We start from the raw sequence: 21649 nt of genomic DNA, 5'->3' as shown, positions 1-21649 counted from the left end.
ACCACTACTTTAAACTATTCTGGCACCACCTGTACCATAGCTAAGCAGAGTAGAGTCAGCATCTCTGAATTACTGGGCATCACTGCAATATTATTTTTAAGAAAGAGCCTAACCCCTAAGAAATGAAATGGAGTCATAATGTGAGTTTAGAAGTCTAGTTTTCCTTCCTGTCTCTCCTGAAACTCTCATAGTTACAAGGCACATGTTACAAGCAAGTAGGGGGTAGGCAATTCCGGTCCGCGAGAGCCGGAGCCAGGTCAGGTTTTCGGGATAGCCACAATAAATATGCATGAGATAGATTTGCATCTCAAGGAGGCAGTGCATGCAAATCCATCTCATACATATTCATTGTGGATATCCTGAAAACCTGACCTGGCTCCGTCTCTCGAGGACCGGAATTGCCTACCCCTGCACTATGCTGATAGCTTTGAAAAAAGAAACTCATTTTGGAACGGGGCTTCTCCAAGAGAGCCGTAAATGAATCAAATTAGCATAATCACACTTGCTAAGTATATTTGAATCTTCATTTCTTTGAGGAAACTGAAAAGTAAAAAAAAAAAAAAAAAGGGACAGAAAAATTAAAGGTAGAGGGAGATATATAAACCCAACAGTCCCTTGCAATGAATGCTGTCATCATCCCCTCTCCTCCTCCTCCTCCCTCCCCCCCCCCAACTCACCCGCAGCCTGTGTACAATCCATATGTGATGAATGCTGTATAGTATATTCTAAGAAGTCATTGTCTACCAGCAGGGACAAACTAGAAAAGAGATACTGCATTGCAGTTATATATTCCTGCAAAATACATTTATTAAATATATGGCGGTTGGCTCCAGCAAAACATGAAATAATTATTGAGGGATATATGAGCATGCAAAGTCGTGACAATTTAAGCCCAGTTTCATGGAAACAGTTTCCTTTCCTTTCTCTCTGAACATCTCTATTTCCCTGTAATTCAATCCACTGACCCATGCATCATGCCATAAACTGCAAAAATTATCACACCAATTTATTGGGTTTTTACCAACCAGTTACATAAAGCTCTCACATCCTACATAAATGGCCTAGAATAATAGTGATGCTGCTTCTTTTAAGGAAAAGATTTCCAGCCACTGACAGACAGAAATAGAAAATGCATTTTATTTTCAGTTGTAGCATTTTGATTTATACAGCGTCAGCTCTGCCTTTTTTTTTTTTTTATAATCAACATGAAGAAAAATTCAGGAAGTAGAGGCTCCTGCTGATGGGTGAAGGAACAGGTATTATGATGGTGCTTTTGAATTTTGATGCATCAAATGCTGATAATTCACCGTAATATTAATTTTTTTTTAAAAGGCATCTTTCAGACAAAAGCAGCACAGACATCATTGTGCATATTCTCCCAATTTCTGTATATGGTACCTGAGGTTGCGCTTGCAGCCAATGTGCACGCACAACTTAATTGATTAATTGATCACTGGCAATTAACGCTTCATAATTGATGCTAATTGGCACAAATTAAAAGTTGCACACAACTTGAAAAGTGCGATTCTACAGTAGAAAAAGTATGGCTTACAATTTTTTTGACAGAGAGGACTTTTTGGGTTCAAGGCGGCAGGAACAATCATAAGTGCGCTCCATGTTGACTGGGGTGCTACAAGGATCTTGTTTGTCTCCGTTGTTGTTTAATCTTTTCTTAACACCATTAATGATGAAGGTACAAAACTAGCATGGAATATTGATACTCTTAGATTCCAGAATCTTTTGTTACTCTTTGGGATTCCGAAATCTTGCTATTCTTTAGGATTCTGAATGGAATGTTGCTACTCCTTAGGTTTTGGCCAGATACTAGTGACCTGGATTGGCCACCGTGAGATCGATCATACCGAGGCAGCATTCATAGCCTGGTGTGGAAGGAGAAGACCTTGTCCATGGACACTAGAGAATGACACGGTGACAAAATTCATCACCGTTCCTGTCCCCGCGGTCCTTCTACACCAGCATTCTTCAAAGCAAAGCTTGCGGGTCAGTGGTTGTGGCCATTCATACTCTGATTCTTATGTGAGCCAAGGATAATGAAGCCATTGTGACATCACTGATGTGATTGGCTCTTAGGCACTGGTGGAATGAGGCATTATGACATCACAAGATCTGCTCTGGATACCAGAGACTGTCATTCTGTAGTGTCTGTTTCAACCTCAGTCCTTCTACACCAGCGTTCTTCAAAGCAAAGCTTGCAGGTCAGTGGTTGTGCCCAATTATACTCTGATTCTTCCCTCTCTCCTTAAAGAATGACATGAAGATGGTTTCCCACGGTTATCCGCGGGGATGGGGACGGTGATGAATTTTGTCACTGTGTCATTCTCTAATGGACACTGCCCCCTGGCCTTGGACCATTGTTGCAATAAACAGACTAAGGGCTCCTTTTATGCTAGCCGAAAAACCACCGCCTGCTCAAGAGGAGGTGGTAGCGGTTGGCGCGCGTTAAGGCCCTAATGCGCCTTCGTAAAAGGAGCCCTAAGTATGTTGGTGGGGGAAAAGGGAGGGAGGGATATTTTAAAATAGGGGGAAAATCCCCTGGTAGATGGACATGAAAGCTCCCGATCCCGGCTGTGAATTAACTGAAAGTAGAGAGGGGACAGGAGGAAGAAAGACGATGCTAGGAAATTATCCCGTTCGGTGCTTACTGCAGGAGGAACCGGTGGCATAACTGCAAGGTGTCCCTTAACTGAAGTATTACCGGCACAGAGAAAATTTCGATAATGCTTATTGATTGCTCATCAGGCTTAAAAGGCGAACTGCCTTCCACTCAGGTTGTGATCATGTGTTTTATGGCAAAGGCAATTATGCAGCTATGTAAGTGAAGACAAAATAGTTTCCATCCCCAAGTTGCTTTTATTTTTAAACGCCGGTTGCTCTGGGTTCCATAGTAATTATAAATCTCTTAAACCTTCACCCCTGTGAGGGTTTCTAAAGCTACATTTTCATTCCCTCTAGAGCAGAAGTTTTCAAACCAATTCTTGGGCCACCCCAGGCAGTCGGGTTTTCTGAATATCTACATGATTGCAACTATATTCAAAACAAGAAGGCAGAACCCACTAGCAAATACATCACTATACACACCAAAAAGTGAAAACAATGTGACTACAATTGCATTATTAATCAAATGTATCCTAATAATGAATGCCCACCAGGGCAGATAGGGAAAAATGCTTGAGTACCAGAATGTACCAAATTCCCTCCTTGAGGGCCGAATCCAGTCGGGTTTTCAGGATTTCCCCAATGAATATGCATTCAAAGCAGTGTATGCACATAGATCTCATGCATATTCATTGGGGAAATCCTGAAAACCCGACTGGATTCGGCCCTCAAGGAGGGACTTTGGGGACTCCTGCTATAAGTGGTATATAAAATACTGAATATGGAGGAAATAAGACCTCAGTAAATGGGACAGACAAAGCAGCATTGTTACCCCATGTGAAGATTGAATCATCGGTCAAATAAACCCTCCGATGGTCAATGCTTAATAATAAACTACACAAAAGAAAAAAAAAGCACTTAGCTCATGTTCTATATCCCTACGGAGCATCTCCGTTTAAACCAGCGGCTTCTTCGGAGGAACTGGACACCTGTGTATATTACAAGTTCGTGCAGAACGAATCTCAGTGTCAGACCCAGGAGTGTTCTTCCCCAAACCATTCACTGGGGTCTTTTTTTCTTCCGTATTACATAAGAACATAGGAATAGCCTTACTGGGTTAGACCAATGGTCCATCAAGCCTAGTAGCCCATTCTCACGGTGGCCAATCCAGGTCACTAGTACCTGGCCAAAACCCAAGGAGTAGCAACATTCCATTCAGAATCCTAAAGAATAGAAAGATTCCGGAACCCCAAAGAGTAGCAACATTCCATGCTACCGATCCAGGGCAAGCAGTGGCTTCCCCCGTGTCTTTCTCAATAATAAACTATGGACTTTTCCTCCAGGAACTTGTCCAAACCTTTCTTAAAACTCTTATCACATCCTTTGGCAACGCGTTCCAGAGTTTAACTATTCTCTGAGTGAAAAAAAAATTTCCTCCTATTGGTTTTAAAAGTAGCTCCCTGTAACTTCATTGACTGTACATTTGATTAATAACGCAATTGTGGACCCATTGTTTCCATTTTTTGGTATGTATCTGCAAGAATGTACTGTACATGAGATAAATTTGTCTTCATTTCCAACACTGTAAGCAAATTTATGTCATCCATATTTCCCAAGGACTGGCTTGAGAACTCCTGCTCTAAGCTATAGTTCAGGGATCTCAAAGTCCCTCCTTGAGGGCCGCAATCCAGTCGGGTTTTCAGGATTTCCCCAATGAATATGCATTGAAAACAGTGCATGCACATAAGTCTCATGCATATTCATTGGGGAAATCCTGAAAACTCGACTGGATTGCGGCCCTCAAGGAGGAACTTTGAGACCCCTGCAATAGATTAACTTTCTGTGACTCAAAAGACTTCAACTAGCAAAGGTTTTTCTCTCATTTCCTCTTCCTATAATCAGTGGAGCAGTAAGGGGGGTGTGGTCCGCCCCGAGTGTGGTCTTCCTAATGGCACAGCGGCACCCATCATACTCTCCCTCCCCCACCTGCTCGCTTGCTTCCTCGCCTGCTCACTTGCTCCCCCGCCCACCCGCTCGCTCCCTGCTCGTTCGCTCCCCACTCCTCTCCTTGCCTTCCCCGTACCTCTTTGGCACTCTCTCTGATGTCCCACACCTAGGAACTGATATCAAAGGGAGTACGGGGAAAGGGAAGGGGGAGCGCATGATAGGGGAGGGGCGCCACCGCCCCGGGTGCCCCTCACCCTCTCTACGCCACTGTCTAGAATAAATCCTCAACATATACATCAGTTCCAAAGATGGTAAAATAAACAGATCATTCTTAATTTAAAACAAGATAAAAGCAAAATAACTTCTACAGCTCTTGATGCTTCAATTAACATTTTAAAACATGAGACTCACGCATTACCTAAAAGTATAATGAATATCTATAGATTCCATTCTAATCTTCCATTCAGGGGGAGGGGAGGGAAGGGGGAAACTTCCATTCATGGGGAGGGAAGGGAAGTGGGGAAGGGGAGGGGGAGGGAGAAGGGGGAATCTTCCATTCAGGGGAAGGGAAGGGAAGTGGGGAAAGGGAGGGGGAAGGGGGGAAACTTCCATTCAGGGGGAGAGAAGGGAAGTGGGGAGGGGGAGGGAGAAGGGGGGGATCTTCCATTCAGGGGGAAGGGAAGTGGGGAAGGGGAGGGGAGTGGGGGAGTATAAGATGTTTTGCAGTGGGTCATTTGAAAATATATTTTGAAGTAATGATAAAAATCTGTATGAAAATATAACAATTGTGAATCTAATTGAAATGAAAATCTATGTATATTAATTATTTCCTTCAAAAAATGTTATCAATTAGATTCCATTCTAGTTGTGGTTTCTTTTTTTTATACTGATGATCATTTGCATTCATATAGCATTTTTACTTCGAATCTACATCTGTGGGACCTCTTTCAGAGAGGAAATGTCAAAAGGAACAACATGAATACCCAATGACTGCTGGTTAAACCCAGGGGCAAAGGTTAAATGACTTGTCCAGAGTTTGCCACACCACATCTATTCACCTCCAGAATATTTTCATAAGTTTGTCCTGTCTCCTCAGTTAACAAGTTAATAGTTACGCATGAAAATAAATCATCAGCCTGATATTCCAAAATGTGGAGCTCTAAATTTAGGTTATCTATGCCCTATTTTCAAGCTAATTTAGGAGCCTAACTGCTTGCTATTCAAAAGGATTTAACCAGCTAAATCCACTCTGGTTACTTAAGTGCTAATCTTCTGTAGCACTTAAGTGAACAATGCAACAGATCATCACTGTCTGGTTAATGCTGGGGGTAGTCTGTGGACAGAGATGAGAGGAGGCCAATATCTAATTGATTGGCTACCATATTCAGAGAGCTAACCGGTTAGGTAAGCAGCTACAGTTAGCACAGCAAAAAGGCAGCCATTTTGGATAAGGAGCTGTGATAGGCAGGAATGAGTGGACACTGATTCTGCCCTAGGACCTTGAGGTAGGCCCAGGGAACAGGGAACCTACAGGCATGGGGGGGTTGAGAGGCACTGAAGGCCAGATTTATTTTTCTTCAGGGAGAAAGAAAGAGGGATGGGAACAGGAGAGTTGTGGGGGGAATCAAAAGGGCAGAGGCACTAAGGCTCGGTCTGTAACTGGTGCCGTTGGCGGCTGCTTTAAAAGCAGCCACTGATCGCATGTCAATCACATGACGGTGCCAGGTACAGAATCGCGTCTCCAGCAAAGATAGGCGCCGGAAAATGTAGGCCAGCGTTTCCCAGGCCTACATTTCCAGTGCCTACCCTAGATGTGAATTGCATCTCCGTAGGTGCTTTAGGCCACCTAACGCCACTTCTGGTGTTAGCCACGCCCACAGTGGTATTAGGTGACCTACAGCGTCTATGGAGGCGCAATTCCACTACCTTGAAACTCAGTTAAAAATGTTTAAAAAGGCATTTTTTTACTGAGCTTGGGCATAAACAATCGGCACCGGTTAGAGAATCCGGGCCTGAGTATTTATGCGTGTTCTGGTCAATATACAGCCAGGGCTCACGTAAGTATCAGCTAGGACCCACATAAGCTCTGACAGCTCGGTCATTTGGACTTAGCCCCTAAATCTGCTTCCGTTGCCATCCACCTTTTATGCCCCTAAATGTAGTAGGGTTATCAGACGTCCGGATTTCCCCGGACATGTTCTCCTTTCGAGGACATGTCCGGGGCTCCGGACGGCTTTTCAAAACCCGCCACTTTGTCCGGGGTTTGAAAAGCTTTCCTTTGGGTAGGGGGGCATCAGCACATGTGTGGATATGACACAATGACGTTATGTCATTACGTCGCATCCGCGCTGGCACGGATGTCCTGCCCGACGAGAGAGGGGAGCGGGGGGGCAGGGCTCAGGCGGGATTGGAGGTGGGGCTGGGGTGGGCCTGGGGGACGGGTCTATGGGGCAGGATTTAATCTGGTAACCCTAAAATGGAAGGCCCCTCGACAGACAGCTGACGACTGAATTATGCCCTGATGTTTAAGGTCTGGGCCCTGGCACTGAACATCCAGGTAAGTCTAGTCACCCAGAATAAGACACTTCTCCCTCGTTATTTGCGGGGGATAGGGGCCGAGCCGGACCGCGAATCGCAAATATCCGGCTCTGACCCACCCCCGCCTCCCTTCCGCCTTCTCCCCGGCATCCCGGCCTTACCTGGTGGTCTAGCTGGTTTTCGGGGCAGGAGCAATCTTCCTACGCTCCTGCCCCGTGCAGATAGCCATTAAGAAATGGCTGTGGGGAGTTCCCGTAGTCTCTCGAGAGACTATGGGAACTACGGGAACTCCCCACAGCCACGGGAACTACGGAAACTCTCCACAGCCATTTCCTAATGGCTATCTGCACGGGGCAGGAGCGTAGGAAGATTGCTCCTGCCCTGAAAACCAGCTAGACCACCAGGTAAGGCCGGGATGCCGGAGGGAAGACAAAAATATGGGGGGGTTTTCCCTCCTCCCTCCCCCCCCCCAAAAAATCGCGATTATGTGAAATCGCGAGTAGGGAAACTGCGAATGGGGAGGGGGAAGTGTAATAATAAAGTTATTTATATACCGCAATACCTCATGGTTCAGTGCGATTTACAAAAAGAGGTAAAAACTGTAAAAAAAAATAAATTTAAAAACCCCCCAGCAATTTACACCACAAAACACAGTACATTATATATACAATATAACATAAAAAAATGATTAACCTATCTAGATTATACATATTTATCAAACAGGTACTTTTTAACGATCTTCTAAAGGCCTGGTAAGAAGAAGAATTAACAGACACTGGCCAATATTCCGGCCGTTGCCCAGTTAGCTCGGCAGATAAAGTTGGGACAATCTTATGCACTTAACGAGTTGGTTGAGTGAATATCACTACTAACCGGTTAAATGCTAACTCTGCCCAAGCTCTGACCCTGGACCACCCCAGCACTAAATGGATAGTGCCGTGGTGGTCACATCCAATATTGAGTGGCACTGCCCACTTAAATGCCACTGAATATTTGCAGATGGCCAGCTCAGTGAGGTTTAATGGAGCAGCCGCCTCTTTTGTCCAGTTAAAACCCTTTTGACTCTCAGGTCCCAGGTGTCTGATGACATTCTGAGTTTAAATTTAGGTGCTCGACCCTGTAAATCTTCAAACATGCCAATTTAGAAAGATAATTCCTGTTAAGAGTGTCTATCCTTTGAGTATCCACCTCTACGTATTTTAAATCAGCCCATTTCCCCTGATATTCAGTGGCATTTGGCCAGCTAAGAATGGCTCCTTGCTGGCTAAGTACCTCTTAGCCAGCTATCCATCTCCCACTGAACATGCGGTTTGCTAGATTGGCTGGTGCCTGGCTAACTTTCGCCACTTTGCCTTAGCCAGCCAGCTGTTGAACATTGGCTTGGCCAGCCAAGTCCAAGGCAGCAAACTTTGACCCGTATATACAATGTCGGTAGCTGGATATGGCTCTGGCATTGAATATCTGGGATTGCCGCAGGCTGCCTCAAAGTGTATGTCGCTCTAGCTCTGCTGTCCATCACATATGGGTAAAGGCCGCATGGCCCCGATTCTATAAATAGCGCCATTCGGCATGGTTGTCAATCAGCAGCTAGGCGTCCTTTATAAAATCACGCACAGCGGTGACCCAGCTTAGGTTCCAGAACGCATCATAATTTCCTGGCCTACTTTACCGGTACTAATTTAACAACACCTAAGTCATACCATGCCTATTCTCCACCCTCTAACCACACCTACTTTTTAGGTAGGCACGGGTAGGCAGTGCTAGGCACCGTGAGTTAGGCACTGGTAAGGGCCACCCCGATTGTCATGCGGAATTTTAATTAATGAGTTTTTTAAATCATTTTTGAATTGACTTTTAATAGAATTTTCAATTATCACGCCATTTAAGCCAATTGCAAAATGTTGAAAATCCGCTAGGCACCGCTAGAATCGGGGCCTGTGTAAATGTGGGCTGGCAAGGCACATAGCTCTTTAAAACCCATCCTGATTAAAAACATGAGGGTCGATATTCAAAGCGAGTTAAATGGTCAGGAGAGGTTCCTGGCTGCTTAAATTGCTGGTGCAGCACCATCCAGGGATATTCAGTACCTCCTCTAACCGCCTCTGCCAAAACCAGCTAGTCTGTGGGCAGTCTGAGGCGATAGGGTGCAACAGAAAATGAGTTGGTTGCCGGCAACTTTCAGTCCACTAACCGGCTACATAACCTCATAACTATAGTATGTTTTGTAGTGCCAGCCATGGTGGTAACAGCTCTCCCGCTACGAGCTATGAGCGTCAGAGCAGTTACCGCCGCGGCTGGCGCTAAAAACCGCACTACGGTTTTGAAAAAGGGGGGGGGGGGAAGTCAGGTCAGAATAAAACAGATATCCTATCGATATACGGCAGGCACGGGTGTGACTATCGGCTTCTACCTAGTTAGCTTCCGGATGAGCGATCATATACGGACGTTCATTGCCTGCAGCCGCATATGCCTGGCATTAAATATACGCGGTTAAGTCAGCCAATGGCTGGAAGCGGCTGGTAGGCTGCTCGCGGCCACGGGTTGAACATCGACCTGAACATATTCATAGAGAATCTAATCCAACAACACCCGGCCTGACCCTCAATGCTTGCCATTCTCTCCGTTTGTTGGTTCGCTTTTCTTTTCTTTTCTTTTTTTTTTTTGGTTCTTTGAGCCATACCTACCTCTTTCTTTTTCCTCTTGGTTCTGGACGTCTTTCCTTCTTTCGATTTTTTGTATTTCTTTTTCTTCTGCGCGTTGGCTTGCTCCTCGGGAAAGAATTCCTCCAGTCTTTGCAGGGCCCCGTCTTCATCCTCTGCGGGTTAAAACGGAGGAGACACATCAGCAAATAACTCCACCAGGAAACAAATAAAGGCGATTAAGTGGGCGGCAGAGGCTCCTGGCCACTTAAACCCCAATCAGTGGGCCGAGAGAGGACATTCCACGGCATTCCACTGGGCAGGAACCACTGAATATCTCCTCTGTCCAGTTAGGGCCTGATTCTATAAACAGCGCTTACATCGGTGTCTAGGGCATGTCAATTAAATTTAGGCATCATTTATAGAATCGTGCCTACAGGCACCTAAATCAAGTTAGGCACCAGTAGGCGTCTACAACTTAGATGCCAGAATATTAGGCCAGGGTTTTCCTGGCCTAAAATACTGGTGCCTGATGCAGGTAACTACCATCACCCAACGCTTTCCGTGCCTAAGGGTACCAGATTTTCCAAGCGGAAAATCCCTACCCATGGCTCCGCCCCTAGGCCCGCCCCATTCTGGCCAGCCACACCCCGTTCCACCCCCCAGGCCCAGCCCCCACCCCCCTTGACCAGCACGAGCCACGTCAGACGGCGTGTGCACATGCTGTCCTGACGTCGCCAGAAGCTTTTCAACAACCCGGATGAAGTGCCGGGTTCTGAAAAGCCACCCGGATCCCCGGACATGCCCTCAAAAGGAGGACATGCCTGGGGCAATCCGGACGCCTTGTAACCCTACCCATGCCCAAACTCTGCCCCCTAAGTACGCCTACTTTAAAGTTTTTAATTGTCTTTTTTAATTGACTTTTAATGGCGTTTTAGATTATCACACCATTTAAGCCAATTAAAACATTTTAGGTTCTGTGCAAACATTGGCTAGCTGCTGCTAGGCGCCATTTATAGAATCCAGCCCTTCCTGTCAGGGGATATTCAGTGCCAATGCCCGCCTCCCTAATGGAACTGATCGGACTGCTAGTCAGGTTAGGCACGTGGGTTCTGGCCCTGAATATTAGCCGCCACCCACATAACCTCTGTGACTGTCAAGGACCTGGATACAGTGACGTAGCGAGGGTGGGAGGCGCCCGACGCAGTGGCGCGCCTCCCCCACCCTCGTCTCCGCCTCCCGCCTGCCTCCCCCCCCCCCTCGCTTCTTCCCGGTGGTCAATAAGGTGCATCTCATGACCCCGTCAGCTCTCCGTCTGACATCCCTTCCTGTGCGCAGCACCCGGAAGTGACGTCAGCGGGAGAGCCGAAGGGGGGGTCATGAAAAGCACGTTATTGACCGCCACGAACAACTTCTTCAACTAGAGGCATGGGGGAAGGGAAGGAGGGGGGGCGAAGAGGAGGAGGGGTGTCGGCGCCCCCACCAACATGGTGTCCGGGGCAGACCCCCCCCCTACTAAGCCACTGCCTGGACACAGACCAGCATTAAGGGCTCCTTTTACAAAGGTGCGTTAGCGTTTTTAGCGCACACACTGGATTAGCGTGCGCTAGCCAAAAATCTACCGCCTGCTTAAAAGGAGGCGTCACGCACTATTCCGCGCGTTAAAGCCCTAACGTACCTTTGGAAAAGGAGCCCTAAATATCTGGCTCCAATTCATCTCGCAGCTAAAACTACTGACTGTCAACCTGAATTACATTACATTACATTACATTAGTGATTTCTATTCCGCTTGTACCTTGCGGTTCAAAGCGGATTACATAAGAAGAAGCTGGACATTTCCAGGAGGGTACGTGACATTTAGGGTAAGACATAGTTACAGAATGAGTATAGACTTGGTAACATTGGATGAAAGCAGTTATATTACATTACATATCACCCAGAGAGAAATCAGAGCCCGTTGCAATTTTTACAGGGTTCCCACCATGGACACTTCTCTGGAGAAAGTGATACATGAGAGCAGATACAGTATTATCATTTCCATGCCTTATGTTTTTTCATTTATCAAAGCTAAATTAAAATAATTTGGTAAATCTCATTCTCCACAAACTCTATAAAAAAAATATTACTGAAATGTGTATTTAAACAATTCTTAAGGATCCTGTTTGCTAGCGTGAAGAAAGGTTTTGCACCTGTAACTGGAGGAGCAAGCAAAAAATAAAAATAAAAATAATCCCCCCTTTTACTAAGCCGCGGTAGAAGCTTCTGGCGCGGCTCGGGGCACTAAATGCTCCAACGCTGCTCTGACTCTTATAGAATTCCTATGAGTGTCAGAGCAGCGTCGGAGCATTAGCGCTCTGGGCTGCAGTAGAAACCTCTACCTCGGCGTAGTAACAAGGAGAGACTGTGCGATAAGTGCAAAGGCCATATGATAACTGTTGGGGGAATGTCTCTAGCATGTTAACTGCAGTTACCACACAGAAAAGTTTCTTATCACACATTAATCCCCTAATTCTATCAAAAGTGGTAACAATTGCTTACACAATTTACTTGAACTTCACAAGTTACAAGTGTCAATTTTAACATTGGATATGCACCTAAAGTTTACGCTGTCAAAAAAGTAGAAATGAATGAGTAGACATTACTTTAAGTCACACCAATAATTATAGAATAGGGGCATCCGTACCTAAATTTAAGTGGAAGCAAGTTCCTGGAGGAAAAGTCCATAGTCTGTTATTGAGAGAGACATGGGGGAAGCCACTGCTTGCCCTGGGTCGGTAGCTTGGAATGTTGCTACTCCTTGGGGTTCCGGAATCTTGCTATTCTTTAGGATTCTGAATGGAATGTTGCTACTCCTTGAGTTTTAGCCAGGTACTAGTGACCTGGAATGGCCACCGTGAGAACGGGCTACTGAGCTTGATGGACCATTGGTCTGACCCAGTGAGGCTATTCTTATGTTCTTATTTGTACCACGTTTTCATGGTGCAAATAGCTATGCCTAAATGTAGTCGTGGTTGCTTTAAACCTGACCTAATTTTAAGTGCGGGTTATAGAATAGCACTTTTCTGGGTGTCGATTTTTAAGGCCTGATCGTACTGTTTGGAAGCTAAGCAGGGTCAGGCCTGGCTAGTGCCTGGATGGGTGACCGCCTGGGACTACCAGGCGCTGGGAGCTGCGCAGGAGAGAAGGCAACGGCAAAGCTCTCCTGCACTCTGCCGTGAAACACCACAGGGCGGATCCCTCATTGTGCGCGTTGCCACGAGTCAGTGGCTGACTCGGTGACATAATCCATCCATCCGTATAGAATTCGTATAGAATTTTCTATCTGTCCATTTTTGGACAGTTATTTGCAAAACGACTGTATACCTGAATGGCCTTGAGTAGATTACTGCAATGCAGTCTATGCGAGACTCACTCAATATAAAATAATAAGGAACCCCCCCCCCTCAGTCCCTTTTACGGAACTGCATTAGGCTTTTTTTATCGCCAGCCACAGCGGTATTAGCACCAACGCTCACAGGAATTCTATAAGCATCGGTGCTAATACAGTCATGGTTGGCGATATAAAAAAGCCTAACGCGGCTTCGTAAAAGGAGGGAAAGTGACTATAGTCAATACAAAATACTATTGTTAGAGTGCTTTCTTGAGCTACTCACGCCTCTTTTACTGACATACCACTGGCCACTAATAGCTTTCCATATTCGCCATAAGACTCTCGCTCTAATGCATAAGGTCCTTTCCGCTGGTTTCACCTTATTTGGCATCTCATATTACTTTCAATACCCAGCCCAGATCGTTCCCAGCAGTTCAAGTTTCAAATCCATTGAATTTGCTTAACTGCATCAAGATATAAAATCCATCCAAGCGGAGTACAATTATATAATCAATAAGCAAGAAAGGAACGCCATTACATATTCAATAAAAGATAAGGTGATGTTCAAAGGGTCACTGACAGAACTAAATCAGATCATGCTGAGCCCCTCCCCCCCCAAAAAAAAAGAGCGTTGTGAAAAAGGTGCACTTTTAACATCCGCTTAAACGTGGGTAAAGAAGACCTAGTGCCCAATGCCTCCAGCAGCTGGTGCTTGAACTAGTGCACTGAAATTTCGGTGCACCATCAATAGCGTGCAGGACAATTGCTCCCTGACAATTCCGCCCCGTCAAATGCGAGCACCGACAAGTGCGCGCATGAAGGGAGCGGGGTTTTCAGGGCAAAATTGTAAGTATAGGGGGGGGGAGTTGAGGCAATCTTCAAATTGAGACCACGTCGGCATCCCCTGAATGAGAACGCGACTAGTGGGGGGGAGGCTTCCCCCCACACACACCCTGAGAGCGGAAGAGCCGGGCTTTGGGAGGAGAGCGTGACTTTTAAGTGTACTGGGGGTTCCCCCTATACACACGCACCCTCAACGGGAGTGCGAGCAGTTTCAAGTGTAATGGGGACCCCCCCCCCCACCCTCATGACAGCCCTGAAAGCACACCTACCTGAACAAGCTTTTAACAGTCAACTGATTTTTCTCCCTAGCCCTGGCTTTCCACACGGGGCAGGGTGAACCAGGCTTTTTCTAACTTTACCTTGCCTCCTTTCCTTTAAGTCAGGGGTGTCAAAGTCCCTCCTCGAGGGCCGCAATCCAGTCGGGTTTTCAGGATTTCCCCAATGAATATGCATGAGACCTATTAGCATACAATGAAAGCAGTGCATGCAAATAAATCTCATGCATATTCACTGGGGAAATCTGAAAACCCGACTGGATTGCGGCCCTCCAGGAGGGACTTTTGACACCCCTGCTTTAAGTGACTTGGTATTCCTTTCTCTCTGTGCTCTACGCTGAACTTTATCATTAATATGTAAACTACTCTGCTGTCTTGTATAAAGGCTGGTATATGAAACTTAACAAACCATAAGTTCATTTGCAATTAATGCAGTTGTGCTCAGTGTCTGAAAAATAAAAACCAGGACTCCCAATGTTTTCTTATATATCTAAAGACAAATGTTCTGTTATTAAAAAGTGTTGCTATTATCAACAGGTGTTACTGCACGATGCTGTAAAAAAACCCAAAAAACTGGATGATCCCTGTTTTCAAAATGAGATCCGTTTTAGCAAAAAGGGAATTTAGCGAACAAGATAAAGCTGCGATTAAAACTTTTGCAACAAAATAAGGCAGACGGCGCATAATGTTTGCTAAGGGGGGGTTTCCTCATAGAGGTGGGACTCGTGTATTTTCCAAGGTCATGCTACATATTTAAACAATTGCAAAGTATTGTGAAACCATCCCCCTCTTCCACGAAACCGCGCTAGCGGTTTTTAGCGCAGAGAGCTGCACTGAATGGCCCACGCTGCTCCCAATGCTCACTGGGTTCCTGTGAGCATCGGGAGTCCCAAGTACCTAGCTAGATCCCAAGTAGCAAAACAGATTCTGGGCTCTCATAGGCTTCCGCGGCTGGCGTCATGATTGTAGAAGGTTTCCGGGTCTCGCCGCGTCTGTATAGAAAGAGCCAACAGTTCAGCCATTATGCTGTGGCTTTCTTCGGTGCTGCTTATCCTAAGAATAAGCAGTGGATTTCCCCAAACCATCTCAATAATGGCCTATGGCCTTCTCTTTTAGGATAGTATCCAAACATTTTTTTAAACCCCGCTAAGCTAACTGAGTTCATGTTATATGCAGGTACTTTCTCTCTCCCTAGTGCAGTGTATCTCAAACTGTGTGCTGTGGCACACTAGTGTGCCTCCTGAGATTTCGTGTGTGCCACGGCACATGGGGGAGGAGGAGAGGCGCTGGCTGACTGCCTAAAGGACGTGACTCTCGCGGCAAGAGGCGCATCCTGTATACAATCAGCTGGCACCAGCACCTCTCCTTATCTCTGGCCCTCTTCCCTGCTGGCACACCCTTCTGGCATCCCAGGGCCCGTCTGGAGGGCCTTCGTGCGTATGTTACGCATGTGCATGATGTCACTATATCTACTGTGCCATAGCTTGAGGACGTTTGCAGGACACTGCCCTAGTGGGTGCACAATCTCAGTTTTTTTGTACCTGGGACAATGGAAGGTTAAGTGACTTGCCCAAGGTCACAAGAAGCTGCAGGGAATAGAACCCAGTTTATCAGGATCAAAGCTTGCTGCACTAACCATTTGGCTACTCCTTCACAGTCTATTAAAAATATGTTGAGCCAAGGAGTGTCTGGAATAATGAAATAACTTTGCCAGCCCATCCTAAGGGCCAAAGTGTCTTGCTGCAGGTTTTGCCTTTGCTTTTGGCAGGATGAATGGATGGATGGATTTTATGAATGATGGATGATTGATGGATAGATGGATGATGGTTTAATGGAGGATGGTTGAATGGATTGATGGATAAATTTTATGAATGATGGATGATGGTTTAATGGAAGGATGGATGATGGTTTAATGGAGTGATAGATGAATGGATTGATGGATGGATAGATTTTCAAGTACAGAAGATGCATAGCATCAGTAAATTTTACAGATTCAGGAAATATCATCTTTATTCCAAGATGTTTTTCAAATTTCATGCTTTAATTACCTGGGTTGGGTTTAGATAAAATATAAACAGTATTGACTGACATGTCATTTCATCCTGCCTGGAGAAGCAGATGCCCCAGACATAGCTGAGACCCTTTAGAACAGGGCTGCCCAAGTCCGGTCCTCGAGATCTACTGGCAGGCCAGGTTTTCAGGATATCCACAATGAATATGCATGAGAGAAATTTGCCTTGGTATGCAAATCTCTCTCATGCAAGTTCATTGTGGATATCCTGCCAGTAGATCTCAAGGACCGGGACTTTGACAACCCTGCTTTAGAAGGTCATTTTAGAAGGGAAAGGGATTTGGACTTGTATACCGCTGTTTCATAGTTATACAACCACACTCAAAGCAGTTTGCATACTGGTAGAGTCCTAAACTAAACTAAACCTTAAGCTTATATACTGAATCTTCTCTATAGAGATAGAGCTCGGCACGGTTTACAAGAGTTTTAAAGAAAGGAAAATATAATAAGAATTAGTGATTATATAGTAGAGAGCAGCGGAATTTACATCTTTGAAAATAGCCGCGTTTTCAGATGTTTTCGAAATAATTGGAAAGAGCCCAAGTTACGCAACTGGACCAGGAAAATCATTCCAAAGCTCGGTGATTATAAAGTAAAGAGATTTCTCTAATTTTCCAATATAGATAATGCCTTTTAACGAGGGGAAAGATAATTTAAGCTTTTGGATAGATCTGGTGATGTCGGGTCTCACAGAATTCTAGGATAGAGGAATTAAAGGGAGAAGAGTGCCATGCAAGATCTTAAATGTTAGGCAAGCACATTTCAAGTAAACCCTAGAGATTACTGGGAGCCAGTGAAGTTTTAACAAAGTGGGAAATTGCAAAGATCAACCTGGTCGCAGTGTTCTGGATCTGTTGAAGTCTTTGAAGTCATAGAAACATAGAAGATGACGGCAGAAAAGGGCTACAGCCCATCAAGTCTGCCCACTCTGCTTACCCACCCCCTGTCTATGCCCTAATGACCCAATTTCCTTATCTTGACCCTCGTAGGGATCCCACATGGGTATCCCATTTATTCTTAAAGTCTGGCACGCTGTCTGCCTCGATCACCTGCACTGGAAGCTTGTTCCAATGATCAACCACTCTCTCTGTGAAGAAATACTTTCTGGTGTCGCCATGAAATTTTCCGCCCCTGAGTTTGAGCGGGTGCCCTCTTGTGGCCGAGGGTCCCTTGAGAAAGAAAATATCATCTTCCACTTCGACACGTCCTTCAAGCATTTTCTCTATCTGTCCCGGAGGGCTCACAATCTATGTAATGTACCTGGAGCCGTGGAAGGGTTATGGACCATTTGCACATTTGAAACCTTGATTTCAAATGTAAGTGACCATACACACATAAGTAGAGATTTTAGGAAAGAAACTTCTTGCATGTATATATACCCGTGAGCATTTAGCTTTGCAACAGATATAACATAGTAACATAGTAGATGACGGCAGATAAAGACCCAAATGGTCCATCCAGTCTGCCCAACCTGATTCAATTTAAATTTTTTTAAATTTTTTCTTCTTAGCTATTTCTGGGCAAGAATCCAAAGCTCTACCCGGTACTGTTCTTGGGTTCCAACTGCCGAAATCTCCGTCAAAACCTACTCCAGCCCATCTACAACCTCCCAGCCATTGAAACCCTCTCCAGTCCATCCGCCCCCAAATGGCCATATACAGACACAGACTGTGCAAGTCTGCCCAGTACTGGCCTTAGTTCAATTTTTAATATTATTTTCTGATTCTAGATCATCTGTGTTCATTCCACACTTTTTGAACAAAAATATAGAATGCTTCACGAATTTGCATGTCATGAAGCTGGGGAAGGCCTGATAATTAGACATGTTTCCTATTGTACAACAGAAACAGATGTAAGCTTCTAAAAATGTGCTCCCAGGCACACAGAAGTATTAGTTGACTACTCATATGAACCTGGGGTGTAGAGGAGTGATACAGGGGGGAAATTGTGGACTCTAAAATCCACATCAAAAATCCAAAAATGGGAGGTTGGGGAGTTTGACTGCTTATTTGGCTCCCTTTAGATAAGCAGTTGTGTAGCAGTTGTGCAAAATCTGACATTGAGATGAGCAAGATGCCACATCCACTTCTTACGCGTGTAAATGGTAGCGTTTGCTCATGAAGAGTCCCAAGTGATGGCACTTTGCATGCTTCTTTGTATATTGGCTGCAACAGTTGTAAGTGCTAGAGACTGACACGGGGACAAATGTTTCCCCCGTCCCCGCAGGAATTCAAATTCCCTGTTCCGTCCACGTGAGTTTTGTCACTTTGCCTTCCCCATTCCTGTAAACTCTGCCTTCACCGCACAAGTCTCAAACACTTATGATTTTAAAGTGGTTGAGGCTTGTGCAGATGAGGACGGAGCTTAGGCATTGGTGGACTGAGGCATTATGACATCACAATCTGAGCTCTAGAATGTTGCTACTTAGGATTTTAAAGTGTTGGAGGCTTGTGCAGATGAGGACGGAGCTTAGGCATTGGTGGAATGAGGCATTATGACATCACAATCTGAGCTCTAGAATGTTGCTACTTATGATTTTAAAGTGTTGGAGGCTTGTGCAGATGAGGACGGAGCTTAGGCATTGGTGGAATGAGGCATTATGACATCACAATCTGAGCTCTAGAATGTTGCTACTTAGGATTTTAAAGCGTTGGAGGCATGTGCAGACGAGGACGGAGCTTAGGCATTGGTGGAATGAGGCATTATGACATCACAATCTGAGCTCTAGAATGTTGCTACTTAGGATTTTAAAGTGGTTGAGGCTTGCGCAGATGAGGACGGAGCTTGCAGGAAAGGGGCAGGGGCAAGAAAAGAACTCGCCGCGATGGAGCGGGAAAATGAGCTCCTGCAGAGACGGGGAAAAATTTATCCCCATGCCATTCTCTATTAAGTACCACTGAATACATCGTTTTTTTTTCCAGTGCATTGTAGCTATATTATATAAGGACCCAGTGACGTACCTACTGTATTTGATACCCAGGGCCAATCACTTTTTAACATACACACACCCTCCTTATGAAAATATTTTAGTAATAATCCTCCAGGAAATACAGTAAAATATTGGTTTGCTATCATAATTCATTCCAGAAACATGCTTGTAATCCAAAGCACTCATATATCAAAGCGAATTTCCCCATAAGAAATAACAGAAATTCAGACGATTCCTTCCACAAACCAAATACAAAATACTATAGAGCAGTCACTACACTCCTGCAGCGTCAGAGGGAGAGCAGAAACAATAGCTCAGTTGTGATGACGTGACACGCATATACAATGTGTACCTGTGACGCGCAAATACAGTGCGTACTCGTATTGCAAGACCTCGTAGCGTCAGAGAGAGAAGCACCGTCGGCTCGGTTGTCATGCTGTATATACTCGTATTGCAAGACAACGCTCGTTTATTAAGTTACAATTTAATAAAACGTCTTGCTCGTCTTGCAAAACACTCGCACACCAAGTTACTCGTAATCTAAGGTTTTACTGCATATCAACCAGGAAGAATGTTGAGGTCCGAGGGTGGGATGAGATTGGCAGCAGAGAATGACACGGTGACAAAATTCATCACCGTTCCCGTCCCCGCGGATAACCGTGGGAAACCATCTTCATGTCATTCTTTAAGGAGAGAGAGAAGAATCAGAGTATAATTGGGCACAACCACTGACCCACAAGCTTTGCTTTGAAGAATGCTGGTGTAGAAGGACTGCGGTTGAAACAGACACTACAGAATGACAGTCTCTGGTATCCAGAGCAGATATTGTGATGTCATAATGCCTCATTCCACCAGTGCCTAAGAGCCAATCACATCAGTGATGTCACAATGGCTTCATTATCCTTGGCTCACATAAGAATCAGAGGATGAATGGCCACAACCACTGACCCGCAAGCTTTGCTTTGAAGAATGCTGGTGTAGAAGGACTGAGGTTGAAATAGACACTAGAAAATGACATGGGATTATTTCCCGCGGTTATCCGCGGGGACGGGAACGGTGATGAATTTTGCCACCGTGTCATTCTCTAATTGGCAGCGAGCAGGGAATTGGTAGTGCATGATGCTGCGACAAAGGCTACAATGATTTCTTTAGCAGGTGTGAAAATGTGAACTGCATTACCAGGGCATTTGCGACTTTTGTGCTGATTGTGTGAATTTTAAGAAGCTTTTGAAAAACAGCTGTTTGTTGGTGCACTTGTGTAAATATGTTGCAAGTAGACAGTTGTTAAGGTGCAAAGAAAGAGGATGGCCTTGTTTTATGTAAAGGTATCTGTTTTCACAATGTGCATGTTTCTTGGAAAACGCTTAGTTCTAGGCGGTATATAATTTTTGAAAGAAATAAGTCTGCGAGTTGGTGAATCGGGCCCCTAAAGCATTCTTTTAACGGAAAAAAAATGCATGGAGAAAGAATCAATGAAAATCCATTTCAGTACAGAAATTGGAACTATCTTACCATGATGCATGTGCAATAAGACTCTGCATCCCTGAGTGCTGTACGGATATCAATATACAGTACCACAGTATAAAGGTAATACAATTTTTTTGCCCAACTTTCCTTTATAAATTATGCTGCTGCAGAGAATCAGCTGCCCCAAATGACTGCAGTTTGGAATGTCATCAAAAAATTGTTATTCTATTGTCCATTAATACTTGCTTTTTGGAAATCAAGGTTTCAAGGTTCAAGGTTTATTAATATTTGATGTATCGCTGAATCTATTTACAAAGGGATGTACACAAGTAAAAGAAGACATAAAATTATAGAGATACAAATTAAAATTCATTAACATCCAATTTAAGACAAGACAGACTTGAAATGGGGAGGAAAGAAGAGCAAAGATTGCATCTGTTATATCAAGAAAAACAAATACGGGAAAAAACATAAGGAAACGGGGGTAGGTAAAAAATTAAAAACTAAAAAAATTTTTAATATTGAGTATTAAAAGCATCTTTAAAAAGGTGAGTTTTTAAAGATTTTTTAAAAGAAAGAAGATCTTTTCCATTTGTAATATGTTGTGGTAAAGAGTTCCACCATTGTGGGCCCATAACAGAAAACATGTCAGCTCTTCTTGTTCCTATTGTTTTAAGGGAAGGTATAGCTAATAAGTTTTGAGAGGATGATCTGAGTGAGCGTACGGAATTATAAGGAATTAACATTCTTGATATAAACTGAGGCTCGTTGTGGACTAGGGTTTTAAAAATAAGCAACATTACCTTAAATAAAATGCGGTGGCTGATAGGAAGCCAATGGGGGATCAAATAAATAATTTGTTAGATAATCCAGTAGCATTATCCTATGATACCGTATTGTTTAGCATGTCAATGAGGGCTTAAAGCCAAACATCCTCTAGTAACAATAAGCTTC

The 21649-nt window shown here is 44.6% G+C and overlaps 1 protein-coding gene across 10 annotated transcripts in view; it reads right to left on the bottom strand.

The window, feature by feature from the left end:
• Positions 1 to 21649, bottom strand: part of CHD5 (chromodomain helicase DNA binding protein 5) — a 244062-nt gene that overhangs the window by 204562 nt on the left and 17851 nt on the right. For 9 of the 10 annotated variants that reach the window (XM_033922353.1, XM_033922357.1, XM_033922351.1 and 6 more), the window contains exon 2: positions 9786 to 9916. The exons of the other annotated variant lie outside the window; for it this stretch is intronic. In XM_033922353.1, coding sequence (XP_033778244.1) covers positions 9786 to 9916 — 131 coding nt within the window. The remainder of the gene's footprint in view (positions 1 to 9785; positions 9917 to 21649) is intronic. 10 annotated transcript variants of the gene reach the window in all.

Source organism: Geotrypetes seraphini, chromosome 15 (assembly GCF_902459505.1).
Source record: "Geotrypetes seraphini chromosome 15, aGeoSer1.1, whole genome shotgun sequence".
In the NCBI taxonomy this organism is placed as follows: domain Eukaryota; kingdom Metazoa; phylum Chordata; class Amphibia; order Gymnophiona; family Dermophiidae; genus Geotrypetes; species Geotrypetes seraphini.
This window is presented reverse-complemented; position numbering and strand designations above follow the sequence as displayed.